The sequence below is a fragment of the Vollenhovia emeryi genome, unplaced genomic scaffold (assembly GCF_000949405.1).
Source record: "Vollenhovia emeryi isolate VEMERY1.0 unplaced genomic scaffold, V.emery_V1.0 DF939152.1, whole genome shotgun sequence".
Classification (NCBI taxonomy): Eukaryota; Metazoa; Arthropoda; class Insecta; order Hymenoptera; family Formicidae; genus Vollenhovia; species Vollenhovia emeryi.
The window spans coordinates 80978-101493 of NW_011967214.1; the positions used below are offsets into that span (position 1 = coordinate 80978).

The 20516-nt window shown below is 42.0% G+C and overlaps 1 protein-coding gene across 1 annotated transcript in view; it reads right to left on the minus strand.

Moving 5' to 3' along the window:
• Positions 1–20516, minus strand: part of LOC105565394 (transcription factor AP-2-epsilon-like) — a 92778-nt gene that overhangs the window by 34575 nt on the left and 37687 nt on the right. The window contains exon 2 of the mRNA XM_012018550.1: positions 17106–17483. Within this exon, the coding sequence (XP_011873940.1) occupies positions 17106–17483 (378 nt within the window). The remainder of the gene's footprint in view (positions 1–17105; positions 17484–20516) is intronic.

The window sequence follows — 20516 nt, forward strand, 5'->3', positions numbered from 1 at the left end:
TAACTTGTAACTGTAACTAGTTACATTGTTAGCGAAAAAACTGTAACTGTAACTAGTTACTTTTATAAAGTAACTTTCCCAACCCTGCAGAACGACACTTGTGTCGACTTGTGTCGCTTGCTGGAAAGCTCCCTGGGTCTATCTTCTATGTCTGTGGCACAGCCCCAATGAATAGTAATATTTGGGACAGCTCTATCTGTGGTTGTCGCACCCACATTGGTATCATAAGTAGTGGAGACAACTATATGCGTTTGGTGCAGCAAACTTAGTGAAGGTTGCAACACAAAACAATGTAGATGCCACTATTATTTATACGGCATTTTAATTTTAGTTATTTTTGCCTTAGCCGGTCTTTCCGTGTAAGTACACTGTATGAAAAATTATTTACAGTATATGTTATACATTTGTGCACTGAACAAACGTTGCAATTTACGGCAATTGCGCAGAGCAGGAACCGCGATCCTTTTGGTGGCAGTCGACAAAACAAGCTATAAAAACATATGTACGCAAGGTTTTAAGGATGTATCGGACCTATCTTCAAAATAGTACAAAGTCGCTAAAAATTTGTGAAATTATTCTTTTAGTCTTCCTAATTTATTGCAGAAAAGTAAAAATGCATCCACTAAACGGTTGTTGAGATATAACTATTTTAATTTACACTGATTTTACACGTACTCTTATGGGAAAAACCGATCTTCACGGATAAAACAGCTAAAAAAATGTAGAAGAAATAGTACCAGTGTTTTGAATTTTTTTATACATCTAGTATACGAATAGATGAAAATATCTACCAAGTTTCAATAGTCTTTACTGCACCGTTTTAAAGAAATAAAATATAATAAAATATAACTTGAGATATTCGTGCTGTCGGCACGAATTTTTTAGTTTTGAAAATATTTGACGTTATTAAGAATTGAAATGAGAGTATTTTTACTATCAAAAGTTTAGGCTCATAAGTGAAAAAAATCGCAAATAATTCAGGAAAAAACATTTGTAAAGTGAAAAATACCTTTGTAGGAGTACAAATTAGACTCCAACTATCGTTCAAGTTTCTTACATCTAGATTTACTATGCGTTAAGAGTAGATATTTAAGTATTTCCAATTTCATGCACTTTTGTCTAAGATTGTACGTCCAATACATCCTTAATAGGGGGCTTCAAGTTTTTGTACGAGAGATTTATTATTTATTCAATATTATTCATATGGTCGGAATGAAACGTTGACAAGAAAGGACAAATTCGTAGACAGGTCACGATGATCCGGAAAAGTAGTTTTGTTGGAAATTAGATCTATACGTTGTGCGGTTTCACATGGATCTGCGACTTTCCGCGAGAGAGATCCACGAGAATCTATCTATTTTCACACGATGCGGGATCCACCTTACACTTGACCGCTAATAAAACGGTTTTTAATTTTTTTCCTACAAAAACTTGAAGCCCCTTATTAAAACCTTACGTACAATTTTTATAGCTTGTTTTGTTGGTTGCCATCAAAAAACGCGATTCATGTTGGAGCGCGAATTCTGCACATTTACCCAATTTACTTGCAATGGTACGATTAAAAAAGTACGTAACTCAGTTAATTTGCACGAAGAATTCTGTGCGAATTATTCGAGACTCGTGACATTATTCGTTGGGGATGATCGACCGAAAAAAGGGGCGAACGTTCTCGGATCTTTTCTCTTAATAAATCGCCTCTCTAAAACATTCGTGATTATTTCGGAGATCCCCGTATTCTGGAAAGCAACTTTGTTCTTGAAAATAATATTTAATAATTTTGGATTCAACGGTGAACCCGAAATACCCGACACAGTCGCTAATTATTGATCTATTGAAGGTGGTTTTGCATAAAACAGTAATTTCACAGCAAAACGATTGAGACGCAAAGGGCCTAACCCTTTATGGCCCAAATTATTTCTCGCTAAGGACTAAGTATTCTCGATTTCATCTAATTAGCGAGTCTAATGGAAATCAAGGAATTTTTAATAATTTAGAGAAATTTATGATGTTTTCAAAAAATACAAATTGACGATTGACCCGCTCTGATCGAATACGTGAAACACTATGTGATAAATTACCGCGAAGAATTAAATTCCATCTCGTAGAAGAGTTAAACTTCCAGCAAAGCATTCAAAGGGTTAAACCCTTGACATCTTGCCCGATAGACGTTATATCTCGTAGAAGAGTATCGTGCTGGTTTCTCTCTGGTTTCGTACGTGCGTATTTTGGAGACAACGTAAAAAAGTTGAAGGTATAAACACGACGCGGCATGACGTTCCGAATTTCTTCGGTCGCGACAGGATGCGTCGTAAATTTCTGAAGTACTCTTTACTAAAACGACGCCAATTGGTTTCACGCGAAAACGATTGTTTCAAAGACGCGCGACGGTCTGCTCAGAACCGTGCGGTTTATCTCGGAAACTCATTTCGAAGCGTGGCATTTTCGAAACGCAACTACAGCTGACAATAACTAAAATTAAAGCTGAAGCCGAAATCAAACGAAATACAAACTGACGCAAGGCAATTGCAAACGCTATTATGCAACGTATTTGCACAATAATGAAAGCGTGTGCGAGGAAGCCAAGCCTGAAGTCAAAGCCAAGACACGGACGGGGTCTAATTCGATAGCCGTTAATTTAGTATCACGGGGGCCCGGGGTGGCTGCACGACGCGGTGATAGGTGGTAAATAGGTAAAGGCCGGAGGTCGGCAACGAAGTAAAAGGTTGCCGTGTCCGCGAGGAGAAAAATTGCCTCGATTACCGGTACATAACGGATCCGTGACGGGCAGGAATCTATGACGTCCCGCGTGATGATTTTGTACTGTATTTAGGATGATAATGAGAGGAAAACAGTGGAGCCATAACCGCGCCGCTATTAGCGAAACATCATCCGCAATTAGCTCCTAGGCACGGCGTATAAATTACACGTCTATTGAATATTTACATTCTTATTCATATTTATTATTGAATGACGCGCAGTCGTACATCTCTGCGTAATGCCCGTGTAACAGTTTGTAGTAATAACGAAGCGTGCGATTCGACTATTTGGTCTTCGTTGCGCGCGGCACGAAATGCGCTCGTTTATTTGAATTACGCGCGCGCACACATTTATGCAGCTCGTACGAAATTATAAAAACAACTGCCGTTAATGTGAAGAATATTAATGTACATATACGTGGCCTCGCGAACCGAGGGCTACTCGTTGGTTTACGTTATATTGCCATTGGTCTTCGTGATATTATTTATGCAATGATACTTTACAACCATATCATATTTTTAATACGAGAGACAATTCCGCGAGGTAAAAATCGAGCTTTCAAATTACAATCATTTTATTTATTCAAATGTATTGTTTTAATAATAAAAATACAATAATAAGCGGATGTTTTAGGAAGGTTATTATCAAATAGTATTGGTTTCGAGAGATATCAGGCAGACGTGAATGAAGGACCGCCTTAAAGACCCTGTAATCAGAGCCTTAAGAGTTCGTCAAATTCCCGCGAGTGAGAGAGAAACACATCTCACTCTTCTACGATTCTACGATCGTAGCCTATGTCTCTCTCTCTCTCTCTCTCACTTACTCGCTGGGATTTGACGAACTCTTATGGCCAGTCTCTGATTACAGGGTCTCTAGACCGCCTCGCCGTAGTTATCTTAATGTCCTCGTTGCGAAGAAGTCCGATCGGTTTGATACGACAAAAGCGAACGAACGGATCAAAGCCGCATTTCTTTTTCCAGGCTTATAAGGTCGACGTTGTTTCGCTGTTAGAATAACAGGAACAGATATTAATCTACCCTTTCAGGTAACGGAATATCACTATCTCGTGTACGTATATTTCAACATTCGCTGCTTACTCTCGCCGATCTCGAGAGGAGAGGCGGATGACGATGACTCGTCGAAACAGTACGCGTACCGCGCGTACGGCCGCATTGTCGCCGCCGCGCAGCTTCAGCTCGCGCAGCTGAACGTGTGTGCTCCATTAAACGGTACCCACGGTGAAAATGATCGGCGATATCGCGGCACCTCTGTCACGCGTGTCGGCAAATTGCGAACAAGTGGCGGCTCTCCGATCCGGGAAGATTCTATCTCCGAGGCTCGCAGCGAATTCCTCCGTCGGTCTTCATTTGTAGGCTCTCGTCCCGTAAAGCAGGCGCAATTTACCTCGCGCCGCGCGTCGCCGCGATGTAACAGGGTCTCGAATCAAGAGGCGAGGAGGGAATAGTCGCGTAGCGAGCGCGCGCAGAGGATGACGGCAGGAATCCTCGCGCTATAAAAGTTCTCTTATGTCATCGATAAAGACGAGCGAGGCTTTAATGGATCCCGCCGATCGCGTAATTACTCGCGTTATTCTCCGCGATGAACACGGGCGGCTGTTTAAAGCTGCTTCTTAAAGCGGATACGCTTGCGCGACGTGTGCGAAGTGCCTCGGAAGAAGTCGCGAGCCTCATCCCTTCGACTCCGAGGCGATGTTTCCTGCGTAGCGGCTCGATTGGACGGAACTTTTCCCCGGATAGTTACCTTCGTCTTTCATCCCGATTGCGTTTCGTTCAAATTTCTCGTATCTCTTTTATTTCTTACGCATACCAATATTTGTTTCTTATATAATAACTTGACTCAACAGTTCATTGCCAACATTGATTGCCCACCGTTGAACTGACAACATTTTTTATGTCTCTTTTCCTTCTTATATCATTTTAAGAAAAATAAAGACTTGTTGTCGCCAGGAAATAATTAGCCAACGTAGGAAATTAATAATCGACGCAACTGGCAAATTCTAATTAAAGAAATTTGTTGCAAAAATATTACCTCAGCCAGGGTTAAAGTTAAATCGAAAAATAGACGCGAAAATATCATCACCGGATTGTTTATTGCGACAAATATTACCGAATGTCTCAGTGGTCGAATTGGTGAGACGCCCGAGTAGAGTGTAGGGAGGTCCAGGTTCATTTTAATATTTTTTGCAATAAATTTCCTTAATTAGAATTTGCCAGTTGTGTCGATTATTAATTTTCTACATTGATTAATTTTACGAAATTTAAATTCAGACAATTCTTACTTTTACAGTACTTAGATTTTAGGAATCACACGTACTTTCCGTTCCTCGTGGCAGTTTGCTAAAAATCGTAATAATCTGCTGAAGGTAGAAATTTCCATTGAGAGAGATTCCGTTTCAGAGCAAACGAGGGCAAATGATTCCTCTTTATTTAACGATACGGTATAGAGATTTCTTTTGGTATATAAACGCCCCGTGTACGACACGGGAAACGATAAGCGGATACGGCGGGACCAAGCGCGAGTGTTCTAGGAAATCGAGAACAAGGCGGATATATGCTCGGAATCTTAATCACGACCGCCAGGGGGGGAAAAACTGGCAATTTTATCCAGACTGCGAGTCGCTCCGTGTCACAAATACGGTTATATCGCGAGCCCTTGCCATTATTGTTCTACATCTTCCCTAGGCGAGCGCCGCAATGTAGAAGAAATCACCGCGAGTCGAGTTTCTCCGATTTCTTTGCTAGATTGTTCCTCTCTCCCTTCCGCCCACCGCGTCGCCGTAATCCTCCGCCCTGTCACGATCGTTTAGATCGAAGTGCGACATATATAAGATAAAGAAGGGAGGAAAAAAGGCTCGCGAACGGTACTGAATTCCTCGATCGACGGGCGATCAACATTTCTCGCGTCGCGCCACTTCGACGTGCTCGCGTTCATCGTGTATCCCCTGCTAGACGGTGTGCAATGTGCGAGGGTCGTTTAATAAGTTTGGGAAATTTCTAGAGACCTGTGTTCACGATGCCGAAAACTTGGCTCAAGTTCTAGTTCCGAGAAATGTGTAGCCAATCAACCTGCAGCTTTTATGGAATAGTTTCTCGAAACTAGAACTTAAACCAAGCGCCTTTAAATGTGACTTGTAGCCAATCAGAAGACTTATTAGCCACTTCTAGAGGCGCTTTTATTAATAAAAGAGGGTTCAGAATACGGGCGAAAGAGTTGAACTCCACAATCTATTTGGTGACGGGTTGCCTGGTTAAGTTTCATTCTTCAAACTAGCCCGGGCCAAATTTCAGCCAGAAGTGATTCACGCGTGGTTCACGCTCGATAGTCAGTTTGAAGCGAACGGCAAAATGCTCATTGACGTTGACGACGACTTCCTCATTTCACGAGAATTTCTTCCCATCGACCCAGGTTTTCAAGTTTAGAAACAGGAAGAAGTCGCATGAGGTCAAATCCGGAGAATAGAGTGGATGGGCGGCCAATTCGAAAACCAATTCGTGTAATTCTGCACGGAATTCGTTTTTTTTTCCATTATTGTGGCAACGAGTAAACCGCTCGCTTCAAACGACTACCGAACCGGAACAACACATCCCTTCTGGCTGAAATTTGGCCTGGGGTGGTTTGAAGAATGAAACTTACCAGACAACCAAACGGATTGTGGTGTCAACTCTTCTCTCTAAAAATCAATCAGCGAATTATCACTGAAAACAGTGAACAGTCACTGATTCGCAGTTATAAGTATACTACTGAAAATTGCAGTGGTATACTTACAACTGTAGGTCAGTGACTATCCACTGTTTTCAGTGATAATCCATTGATTGACTTTTAGGCCCGGTTTCGCCGAACGTCGTTTAACTTTAATCTTAGTTTAATTTACGTTTGTCTCTTTCTAAAGTAACAGTTGGAAAGAGAAAAGGAACGAATTAAGCTAGGCTTAAAGTTAAGCGACGTTTGGTGAAACCGGGCCTTGGAGAGTTAGAAAACCAAACTTATCAAACAATCCTCTGATTATGAGCAGCGGATTTAAGGAACTTCGGCAGGCGCTTGAAAATTATCGAGCCGCTGCAGCATGTAATTACAATTGCCGAGAGAAAGGGCCGTTCATTAGATAGTAATCATCATTGGAACCTTAGCTTCTTCTTTTTCGCGAGATTAGCGGATTCCGCTTGATTGAAAATTGATGCCCGGAACGTTGCACCGCTGTGACTCGAGTCTCCGCTGGATCACACAATCCGGGGAAGCAATCACTGCGCCCGCTTCTCTCAAACGCTGACCGCGTCAGGTCGAGCGTCAATTTGAGCCATCGGCAGGAAGAAGGTGGCCGCGTTGGTCGCGCGCGTTCATTTTAGGTCTGTCGTTTTCACGAGATCGAGGCTACCCGATCGATTCATCATTCCTAACGTACGGGGAATGTTGCGCGTGCGGATTAGCAAATATGCTTAATGAGCTCGATATGATCGATAGCGTCGCTATTTCGCGCACGCGGTGGGAAACACGTTCGGCAGATGCGAGAGAGCATTAAGGTCATGACTGTCCGAAACCGAGTCTCGTGATTAGGAGGTCGAAAATTATACGCTTTATGTCGCGGCCAAGGCGGCCGACTCTATCCAGGAACTTTCACGGGAACGAAAAAACGGCGCGCGGCGCTAATTAACGTTCTTGGAGCCGCTTTCTGGGCTTATATTGACGAGTTCGCGATAGTTATACATTGATGTAACCGTGCCGTGCCGGCTAATGAGATGAAATGTGATCGCCTTTCTCTCGTTAAACGCTCCAGTGAAATAAAATCACGTATCGCCGTCGCGGTAACGTCGATACTGATAAATGATGGCGTATCGGGGCGAACCACAACGGGACGGACAACGGCGATAATATGCTCGCCTGCATTCTTGTACGGCGATATATCTCTTATTACGTAATTCCCTCGCATTGCAAAGTACCGGGGTACAGTTATAAACGTATATTATTTACGGGAACGTAAGAAGCGCGTTGCGAACATTTCGGAATCGTGAGGATGTTTGCACACGTTTGCCCCGGAGAGGGCAGAAGGTACTGCAAAAATGTAAAATTACAATTAGAAGCCTGCTAAAGCGGGAAGCGCGAAACTCGAGTCGAGTATTTGGTCCCGGCATGGACCGCAATTATTCTGTTCTGTCTCCATTTGGACCTCGGAGTCGGTTTGAAACTCCAATCTGAGGCCTAGATGAGTAAAAAAAAAATTGTGTTTGACCACATTCTAACCCTTCAAGAGAATGTAATAAAATATCTCACCCTCTTTGAAACCTCTTGGGCCGAAGAGGATCTACTGTTGATTACACTCTAATATAATGTAATATAAGAAGTGTAAAGTGATTTTACTTTTGCAATATAAAGGGCAGAATTTCGTTCTGAATCATTTAATCACAATATAAACATAAAATAATACTTCGCGGTTCTCGCTTCGTCAATAACTGATTTAATAAGTCATTGGCTTCACTCAATGCTATTATTAGCCAGTCTAGTCTAGTGATCGAAGTAGCGAAGGATCTAAAAATTTACCAGAGAGGATTTAAAAACTGTAAAAACTTTTTTGACATTTTGGTACATCCATGCAATTTTTAGCGTAGCTTTTTTTAACGTGCAGAATTTGTTCGATTCGCTTGTCTATTTCTCGTATTTGGTGCAACGTAAATTCAGGGGTGAATACAAATTCTAATCCGACTCCGTTTTGTTCGCATCGGTCGATTAAATGGCACAGCCCTTAACTCTTTCTAGCGGCGAAGGCGCAACAATGGTGACGATTTTTCGAATCCAAACCCCTTTCGCTGTCACAAACGCTACTCTTTCTAGCGTAAATGCTAAAGGACGCTAAAGGGGTCCTGAGTCGCACACAATGAAACGCATGAGGACACGGCGGAGCATCGCGTTCTAAAGGATAAAGTTAAATCGGAATCGATCGATCCACTCGGTTGATTATTGGCATTGTAGTCGCTTCCAGAAGCGCTCGTTTGGTCCATCTCTGAGGATGTGACGCAAAAGAATTGGAGAGATCCGCGAGTACAGTTTTTTTTAGAATCTATGACCCTGTAATACATTTCTCTCGTAAAAACTAAATATGGATTCACTTTTACATTATTTCCGGCAATTACTGTACAAGTCGCGATTAAAACTCTATAGGTTATTTAAAGCAAACGTACATATTTTAGATACAATACGTAGAAGAATTTGTATTGAGACATAACCGAATTGACGTAACGAACGTTTTATTATATATTGTGTGTGGGTGTGAAAAAAGTTTATATGCGAAATGCTTTAATAAAAATTTACGTCCACACAAATTTTACATCTATCGTGACAAATAAAAATATTTGGACGAGCCGAATTATCGGCGTCGTCAGCTTTGGATGAGGATCGTGGATGATTTTATGCGCTTAAAATCATCTGCGATTTGCTAATAACGCAAGACGCGGGTTTGTTCACCCTTTAGGGATACCTTTGGCATCATCTTAGGCATCGCACTGCTTAGCATATTTGCTTCAAAGCAAACGTCCCTGGCATTCTCCCCGAGGGAATGCCAAAGGTCAGCCGAAAATTTAATAAGTAAATTACTTAACGGGATGCAGCGAACGAAGCATCGCACAAGGGGGAGTTTATTTTGCAGAGATATTGCGGAATTTTGTGAAATTGTCGAATCCGCGCAAAAACTTGTATCGCAATGTACGTCTCTTTACCTGCAAATTAAACCAATTACGATCTTAATATTGATCGTTTTACGCGCTAGCTTTTAAAAAAGTCGCAGTGAATCATTATGGGACATTGCTATCACGCAAACACGTTTAACTTTACAAATTTAGCATAATCGCACTGATACCGTTACTTTGCATAATTACTTCGCACGTGCTCGTATTGTAAAACAACATATCTAGCCGCACCGAATAAGAATTATCGTAAAACAAAAAACCAGAAACGTAGGATTGAATTTTGCGATAAGAAAAAAAAACGCGACAGGAAAAATCCCCCCTCCCCAAAAAATGAAAAATACCGTGTAAATTTGCATCGCGCCGATTACATCGCTATTCACGTCTAATCATGACTGCTCATTAATCGCGTGATCTAACCAAATGGATCTAATCAATGGATCAAACGCAGCTGGGCTGTTATGCGGCGCGAGTCACGCCGGAACGACGCGTATTTTGACACGCAGAGGTGGTACACGTCTCACAATCGGTATCGGTTGCATCAGCGCGCGGCAATTTCGCTCGCTCGGATTGTCGCGCGGGTTTGCCCCTCGTGTCGCCGGTCTAGTTATCGCGTCAGTATTAACGACGTGGAGACACGAGCGGAGAACCGGTGAAGACGCGCGGACGCCTCGAGAACGCCCGAAGTTTCCCTAACTATGGCGAACTATGTAAAGGCGCCCGTACGGCCGTGTAGTTCCGCAGGCTTTGGGGCCCCAAGACTTCGCGTCCCGCCCGAATAACCCGAGTGTCTTCCTGCCTCCGAGCGCACATCCGAAAGTCACGTCTTACGACGACGAGCACGGAGCGATCCGTGAATCCTCGCATTCCCCGTCGTTAAAGACCCAACGCTGGGCTTCCCGCCACGATAAACCGCGCCGTGCTATTCATTGTCATCTGCCCGTCGCATTTGTACCGTACAGTTTCATTTTCACTGCTGTTCGTTACTTCAACCAACTCTGAGGGACGCTTATCGAGGTGTCTCATCGATTAGATTGAAATATAATCCTTAGATTCCAAATAATAGCCCCCTTTTATAACAATTTTATAACATACATAATTGCGTAGAAGCTGCGGCTTCCTTATTAATTTTTCAGGCTTCGTTGATTTTTGCATACACAGCTAATTTTGTCAAGAAACAAAATATGTATACACTCTCTAAAGTTTTGGAGTGAAAATGTTATAGAACCATGGAGTGAAATATTCACCCTATTGGAGCAAATATTTGCTCTATCAAAGTGAATATTTACTCCAATACAGCGAATATTTTACTTCATGGTTCTATTTCCACTTTAAAATATTTAGAGAACATAAATGCAATATATTTTAATTTTTTTTTCTCTCTATCGAGATATACTGCTGGATTTTTATATCAAACAGAAGTCACGTTGACATATTAATGTTTATAATAACATCAGCGTTTAAAAACTTGTTATAAAAATGACCTTTTAGCATTACAAAACATATCTCTTAATTATCGAATTTATCTTAAATTTCGTAGGGATGCATCTTAAGTGTCGGCTATTATGGCACAATTGTTTTGACGCGTTCATCTATCTGCATTGTAACAATTGTAAGATAATCGATTAATTACGCACTGCTAATAAGTATCGACACTCTAGATATCAATATTTATCGTTAATATTTCGTAATTGTATAGTAATTGTATTGCTTATTACGCAAAAGACCTTTTATGCCTTTTTTCATCAAAGTTATCGATATTACCTCTTTTCAACGCTTAATGATAGCAGATTTTTTCACTTTTTTGAAACACGGCGACCCTCGTTCAGGCTGATTAATTATCATTGGCTTCATGCATTAAAGAATTATGGTAAATGAAAATGGCCATTAAAAACTCGCGTGGCTTATTTACACCTGTTTGAGGTATGCACATTTTTTGCTGGCCGTTAAGTAAACTTTTCTCAAGATCCTCTTGCTGGTCAACTTCTCAGAATTAAAACTTGTGTAAGTGACGTGTGCCCGCGTTAGCTTCCGTATGAGGGTGGGGGGAAAAAAAAGAAACAAATTGTGCAAACGCTATACAAGCGGTGCAAAAGTGCGTTTCTTCGTAACCTAATTCAATATCGCAGGAAATCGGGAGTATGGCGTTCTGAGATTTCATTAAAATCGAACCCTACGTACGGGAATGCCCGTCGGCTAGAAAGAAGTAGCATCGAAGGGGTGCGATGTTTGGGATAATCGATAACGCACATTTGATCGCGGGAGGGTAGAACGTTTTCAAAGCCGCCCTTGTAACGGCAAGCAGTTATATGACCGAAACACTTTTCGTACCCTAAAATATATTAAGTACAGTATAAAGGTTCATTTATATATATGAACGTCCCGAGTGACGTCCCGAGTCGAAATTTTGGTAGTATGTTGACACCTGTAAGGATAATTTACACCTACTTAGCTCTGTACACGTACACAGACCAGCAATAACCTATTCTGATAACATTATAGTTTTACTCCTCCCTTGAATCTTTAAAAAAGGATTCTAAAAATTTACTTTAGCTCCTACTTAAAAGGACCTGCTTTACTGCTAAATTGACAAAAGTAGAAATTTCCGACCTATCAGTTTTAAAGTAGGAGTAAATTTTGTACTTGCAGTTCGACCTCTTTTACTGTCTTAGATCCTACTGTGTCATAGAATTGAAGGTTCACCATAGGGCCACAATTTCGACTCGGGACGTGTCCGTTCAGTTCCGTCAGTATCAGTGATGACAAATATTGTTTTCTTGCTTTATAATGGACGTCCGGCACCGTCCCGTGCTCGGGCCGTTCAGTCTTATCTTTGCTTTCCTTTTCATATAAAGTTGTAAGAATCATTGCTAATTCGCCATACGTAAACTCGATCTTTCTGGAAAATCACTGAATCCAAACTGTATGGAAAGGTGTGAGTAACCGTCACTGATATATCACGAACATCATTGACACGGCACTGATACGGTACTGATACGTTACGAATATGTGTAAATGGACCTTAATTCCCTCGAGGCGAAAATCTAAGTCATACAAGTCATCATTAAATACGACTTACGCTCAATTACTTTGTTGTTTTCCTTGAATGCTCTGTGTCGTATTCTCAATGCTCCAAATTATAATCGGCTCATGAGTTGCAGTCAGATCATCAACGTGCTCCAAAGTAATATTCTTTCAAAAAGCCAGCATCCACAGTGTTCACATGTATTTGTATTTTTATAATTTGACTGTCTTATGGACGACGTTGACTCACTTAGATTCGTTAATTTGCTTCCTTTTGTTTTACTTAATAACTAACGAAATCTTGTTATTCCGTATGTCTGTTGATTTGCAGTAACACTTGATAAGGACCCAAAAATAGGGTCGAAACGTTGTATTAAATAAATACAGGAATATGCCAGTTCGGTTGACTGCAAGTTTCCTGTTTTAATTTTTTCTCCTTCAAAAAGCAGCTCGTGAAGCACCTCTTTAATATATTTAAATGCTACTAGAATATATACTACGCTTATCTTTTGACTTGTACAACACAGATTTTCGCCTCGGGTCGTTTCGACGCTGTCCATTAAATACCTAAATAGCTGTACAATAAAAAAAATCCCATCAAAATGAAATCCATTTAAACTCAGATAACATCTCGTCTGTTGTATCTAAAAATTAATTCGCCAAACGCCAGTCATCTGCAGTCACTTGAACCCCGGGGACCGTCAAGGTTCCGGCGGATTTTAAATAAAGTCGCGGCGTCGAGGTAAAAATTTAACTTCGTTGCGATCGGTAACGTTCGCGCGCGCGCACGCGATGCGTTTTCGTTAGCGCGTTATTGGGCAGCTCGTTCGACATACAAATTACAGTAGCAATGTACACGCGGCGTCGCACGTCCGGCCCTCAATCACCCGGACGGAAAATAATATCACGGTCCTCGATAAAACGCCGACTCGGCAACTCGAGCCTGCATATGGCGCGGACAGATGCTCTCCGCAACGAACCGCTCTTCCGCACACCGCTCTCAGCTTCGAGACGCGCGAAACGGACGTCGGAGCGAGAAACGCCGTCCGTCGCACACCTCCGTGTCGGATTTCGCGTCGAACGTATTTCCCTCTTTTTTTTGTCCCTCCCCTCGCCCATTCCCCGCGCCGACGTCACACGACACCTTTGGAAATCGGGCACGAATGTAATCCGCGATAGAAATGACGGTGGTAGCGTGTGCCGACGCGGTAATTAGGGTGGTGCCTTCGTGAATACCGAGAGCGTGCAAGGTGGACCGCAAATACATATTGCTATAATGATCGCTGGGTCCCAACGCCGATCGCAGCCGACATCTGGGTATAGCGTTGCCGTAATACACGAGATCATGCACAAACTCGACGGGTTTTTCAACAATGGTGTTGCCCCTGTTACGTTTTAAATTTCATTATACCTAATTTTATTAAGTGCTACATATTTAGTCGCAGGAACACAGCCTTGTTTCTTTAAACGTAGATATAATTTATATTAGCCTATTCTTTTGCGCGGAATTCTATAAAATAACATTGTCAAACTTGGTCAAGATCTTTCCGTGGGTTTGGATGTTAAAATCTATTGATTTCAGGCTTTGAGATTTAACAACTTCAGTGTTTTCTTGACCATATCTGACATTTTTAATAATACAGAGAATCTAGTGCGAAAAATATTACCTCAGCCAGGGTTTGAACCTGGACTTCCCTACACTCTACACCCACAGAAAAATTTCCCGGATCCAATGCTATTACACTTTAACGTATTATAAAATAGCGTCGATATAGCGCCAATCATATTTATTATAGAGAAAGGAATATTTTAATTTTAAATGAAAAATTCGAAAATCTAGAATAAAATGATAGTACGTATCGTCTTTTGTCGAAAATCGCGGTGCCAACTTCGTGCGTTATAAGACGGAGGGAAAATTTATTCTAAACGCAAGAATATATAAACTTACATTTATATAAGTTACTCTTGTCTCAATATAGTAAGTCAATCTTTTTTAATTCGACAGAGGAGAATAAGAATTATTGATTTTATTTTGATATTGTCTTATTTTTATACTAAGTGAGGTTGCGAGAAATATAAATGCGTCCAGAATATTTTTTGTCTCGGTAACAGAAATCCTTTCTGAGGGTGTAGGCGGGCCGTCTCACCAATTCGACCACCGAGGCATGTGGTAGGAAAGTCCAGGTTCAAACCCTGGCTGAGGTAATATTTTCTGTATTATTAAAAATGCCAGATATGGTGCAAAAAAACACTGAAGTTGTTAATTGCTGCCGGTGAGACAGAATTTCTTATATATACATAGATTTTATATGTTTCTACATTCTTTGCACGAGCACGGTACGAGAATTAATTTCTCAAAAATTAGACAAGTGGAAAAGTGTCACAGAACGAGCGAGATTATTTCTCCGCGACGCACGCGAATTGATCCGAGTATCTCCGAAGAGCGAGACGCGTTTATCCCCGTGCAATTTACGGAACGCGAGAGGGACTCGAAGGACGTAAAGGTTTACGAAGGCCGGGATTCGCCCGGCACGATTTCCAGCCACGTAGGGCGGCATTACACGGGACGGGACGACTCCGGGCACCGTGGCAAATGCAAATGTCGCGCGGGCACCGCGTCCCGCGAGGTCCGATGGGGCCCCTTCGTGCTCACGGCAGATCGACGATCGCAATCACCGATGTCACGGGGACGTCGACTTATTGGCCGCGACTCCCCTGATAGATCGATACCACGCCCGTCATTACGTCCACCCCGCGGAACGTCGCGGATACGCGCCGCGGCGTCCTACAAATAACACGCTGGGTGCTTTGCTAATGAGGTATCCGAACGGCCGGATGCCGGCAATACACGTGACCGGATCTCCGCGCGTTTTCATTCCCTCCCCCGCGCGGGGAGCCTCCTCTCCCGCCGACCGCGCGCGGTGCCCACGATTTCCATGCTTCCGCGCGCGCGGTATCCAGGATACCCTCCCGGGACCCACGAGAGAGGATCGCGCAATCTAAGATTACACGCAGCTTACGGTGCGTTTGTTAGAGACACGCGCTTCCCTCGCGGTAATGATCGATCGCGATTACGCTTTGACGGAGCCGAAGATTAAAATTTAATTACGTATATTTAGGAACTCGTGTACGAACGTGTACACGATGAAGAAGCCAAACCTCTTACTTCTTTGCGTAGGAATATAGTTGAGGAAGAAACATATAATTGTAGATTTAGGCCACGTTCATTACGTAATTAGATCTAATATGCATAAATATAATTCTGAAATTGCGGTTTAATGAAACAATGCGCGTTGCATCGAACACTTGGAGTATCGTATTACAACTTACAACCCCAAACGTGTGCGTTCCTTTTTGTCTGCGTCCGGTTCTTCACCAACAGCAATGTTGCAAAAGTTAAGATACGCAATTAGCAAATGATCCTTTGATCCTTAAGAAAAAACCGTCTGCCTTTTTTTCTTAAGAACAAACGTATTAATTAAACGCGCGTTCTTCCTGGCACGATCGAGGCTGCATTCGCGTTCGCAGCAAAAAGTATAATGGACATCTAATTGTTTAAGTTCGAACAACACTCGCTTGTACAGCCGTACGACGTGTTGGCAATGAGCGAAACTGTCGCGATCCTTGCACCGCAACAATACAAGAAGGATACAGACAAGCGGAAAAAAACTCAACTCAACGAATGTTTATTGTAGCGCATGATATTGACGTCTGTCGGAAGAGCGCGTAAGATTGATTACGTACGGATTACGTAAGTCGCTGAACAAATAGTTATGGAGGGTCAAAGGGTTAAAGAATGTAAAACTCACATGCAAATCCGGTCGCGTACGTTACTCGGCTGTACACACCTTTTTTTTGCAATCGACTGTATTTTACAGTTGATTATACCGGCAGCCTTGTAGCACGTGCCTCATTAGACGTTAAGTTACTCGTACCGAGTCGTTAGACGGTATTGAATGTTTAATTCATCTGCGAGACACATCGCGCTCGTTTCATATTAAATATTTTCTTACATGGATAATACCTTCCACTTTTATAAGCTACTCTAACGATTTTCCATCAGATTCGCGCGATATGCACTTAACAATTTTTTAACCTGCATTCCATGCGGTTTGTATACTTTTACGACTTTGTATCTTTAACCCTGCGTTACTCGCACGAAGAGTAAAATACATCCCAGCCTTAGAAATCTATTAATTCGCGGAATAAGACATTTTTATCGACCGAATGCTGCGATTGTTTCGCAGTTGAAGAAAAATTTTTACATGTACCTGCATGTAGAAAATAGAATATTATCAACTTTCATTTAATTGTAAATCATCGAAGACAGCAATGAAAATTGAATTATAACGGAATGTAAAGTATCATATATCCTGCGGGAGTAATTACGTTAAAAAAAACCGCGAGTAGCTCAAGTATAGCTTTTTTTCCAGAACGTAAAGGATAACTCGTATAGAAAGGAACCCTTCGGGGTTTTTCTAAACCGCGTTATAATGCGCCAAATGCAATCGTTAGAATAACACGTGACCATTTATTATGAAGCAGGGGTGTAACAATCGATTTAGATGATCTCCGCGGAATCCTTTTTATCCCCGGCGCATTCTCTACGGGGAGACATATTTCAGCACTCACCACATGAATCCCCTCGGTGTCTCTCCTGAGATCGCCGCTCCTCTGGCCCGCGGTGACGGCGGCGCTCAGGTGATTGTAGTGGTGCTGGTGCAACGTGTTGAGCGTTTGCGTATAAGGATCGCCGACGAGGTAATCCAGGTGTTGCGGTTGGCCGAGGCCGGGATGCTGGGGGCTAGCGGGCGCGTGGTGATGCGAGGGAAACGGGGGTGGGAAGTAAGGGGGTTGGAAGTCGGAGGCGGTCGGCAGCGAAGCGCCCCCGTGGTGGGGCATGCCGCCCCCGTTTCCGTTTCCCCGGTGTCCGTGGTGATGGGCACCGGAATAGGGCGACGAGTTCCCGCCGCCCAGCGAGGAGATGCCCCCATGACCAGTCAGACGGTCCTACAATGAGAGAGAGAAAAAGAAAACCGTATATTTAAATTATCCCGTGGGACACAATTATCGGGTGAATGCGTAAATTGACCGTAGTCTTATCAGACTACGGATTGAGATTGAGATTAGATTGAAATTTGACGAATCAGAGTAACATTTATTGAACTTGATATCGATAAATAAGAATACGCTTCAGTGTCGCCAGCAGTAATTGACAACGTCAGTGTTTCCTTGACCGTATCTGGCATTTTTAATAATGCAGAGAATTCATTGCGAAAAATATTACCTCAGCCAGGGTTTGAGCCTGGACTTCCCTACACTCTAGGCGGGCGTCTCGCCAATTCGACCACAGGCAATATTTGTCGCAATAACAGTATAAAGATGTCTTCGCGTCTATTTTTCGATTTTAGACTGCGCATCGATTAGGGTCGGCCGTACACAGAATATTAATAAACTTTACTCTGATTGGCCAACTTTCAGTCCAATATCAGTCTCAATCCCTAGTCGGATACGGGCTTTAGAGAGTACAATCTTACAGTAAGGACAGCTATTGTCATTTTATTGAGTGTAAAAGGGTGTCGAAAAGTTACGAATATGCGACGTATGAAGAAATGAGGAAGCTTCAGATTACACGTGGGGCTGTGCTGAAATCTCTTCAGATGAGCATTGTACTCTGAAGAAATTGTTTCTTATTGCACAACCCGGATCGCTGACGGATAGATAAGCATTTTGTCATGGGCATTTCCGTTTCTACATTAATAAACATCGTCCCTTTTGCTTGTTTTTTTTTAAGTCGGAATACCTTTCGGTGAGGCTGAATATCTCACGTAACGAAAGATATCGACGTGAGATAAGAATTCCAGTTTATAGGTGTACCAAAATAGATTGTAATATCGTGTTAAGTTTTGCTACTAGGAGAGCCCAAAAGGTTAATCAATTAGCTTCGGTAAAACGGAAGAAAATGAATCTTCTTCCATTTACAAGATCCGCGCACAGTCACCCGGCGAGGGATTCACTTCTCGTGGCGGTAATTACAGACTATGCACAACGTACATCCGATCCATTCGAGATAAGAGATACGTCACACACATCACGTGTTGCATCTGATGCGAAAGGGTTAAGCATTGCGCATTAGCCAGAGCGGACCGAAATTACATGGTAACCAACGTAGCAACAGACATCAGTAACGCACGGAAATTTCCTCTATCGGATTAAATCTACACGTAATCCTGTGACTCATTTAGAAAACACCTGTTTCAATAATTTTCGGTAGCTTCCGGATTAACTTCCTGGCTTTCATTATAACGTAGACCATGTAATAATCGAAGAAAATAGTGTCATCAAAATAAGTGAATATTACTGTAGACTCTCTTGTCTAATAGTAGCAATTAAAGTATAAGAAACAATTGAAACAATTCAAAAAGTCCTAGTCGGTTGTTAATATTCCATTAACAGTAATCGTGTAATATATAATTGTTGTATCATTATTATAACTAATAATATTATAAAACTGATGATAATAGAACTGATGGTGAAGTTATAATAAAAAAATACAATTGAATTCTCAATTGTACACGAAAAAATGCCATTTTTGCTACCGCAGCTAATCATGGTTTGCTAAAAGTATCTTGCTGCCATAACTATAAATTTCTAAACCACAGCAAACGGTTTGCTGTAGCACCTAATGCAATAGGCACATGTAGCAAAACATTTAACTATCACAACTGAAATTTAGTTGCCACGTGCGGTTTTTAGCTACGGCAGTTACACTTTTCTGTATCTACAATTGTGAATTCTTTTAACATAATTAATTTACGTTTACTTATTCTACTAATAAATCAGCCCTAATCGCGGTTTCCACTAATTCTAATGCATATAGCCGGGATAAGCCGGGCTCTAAAATTTGTAGCGCGGCAACAAGAGCGGTGATTACTATAGCAGACAGAGGCGAACATAAGCGGGCGGAAACTATGCAAATCTCATAATAATAGGCGCGTGCATAAACAGCTTATAAAATGCAAGGCCCGACAGTTCAGCGGATCGGGGAATATAATCTCTAAACTATAACCGATAGATATCGTGTTGCTGCAACATGATAAGAGATATAAAGGATACAATCATAGCTTAAATTATTCATTATAATACATCGATGTCTTTCTAGTACGCTTTACTATTTAAATGTCTGAAAGAGATAAGATAAGACAGAAACAGATAATTTTACAGCTACTACTTAGCATTCAGCGTTTCGATCTTCTTTATCTCCTGAATCATTTCCTTCGTCTTTTACTTATTAACCATATTTAGAACTTTGTATATATTTTTATATTTTAATTATTCTTTACATAATTTATATAATAATCTTCTAGAGTTTAATACATTTCATTTATTTTAATAAGTTTCAATAGTTATATGTATTACATTTACAATTCATGTCTTGTCTTTCTCCTTCTCTTGCACTTTTCTAAAATTTATATTGATCCACATATCGTAGTCCCATTTTTACGAACGGAAAGATCCGCGCGCATAACATTGGACAAAAACGGTCACTCATTGTCAGTAATCGAGCAGCAAAGCGAATTATTTTAAAGATCTGGACATCCGACGGTGAAAAGGAAGCTCGTTGCTTCCCGTAATTTAACTTAAGTTTCACGCATAAATTCGAGATACGCAGATCTCGATTTACCGGATCCATCGACACCTTCTCGCGCGCGGTCCAGCGGTGCCGCTTAATCTGGCCCGCGTGATCTCGCGATACGAGTTCTCGATTGCACGGTGTTATTCACGTAGATAGTATCACCCGGGGTGTACGTCTGGATATCGGGGAGGCTTTTTGCCGCGGCGCGCATCACCTCGCGTGAGCCATTAGGTCTGCGCTCGTCGCGATACGATCTCGAACGACTCTATAGACCGCGAAAAGGCCGGACTGCTAGTCTCAACGGTCTCAACCCACGTGTATTACCTGAAGGGCGCGTGCGGCGTCCAGCGCGTCGGGTTCTTTCGAATTTGTTAGAAACGTACGAGCGTGAACCCTCGGTACTTCCG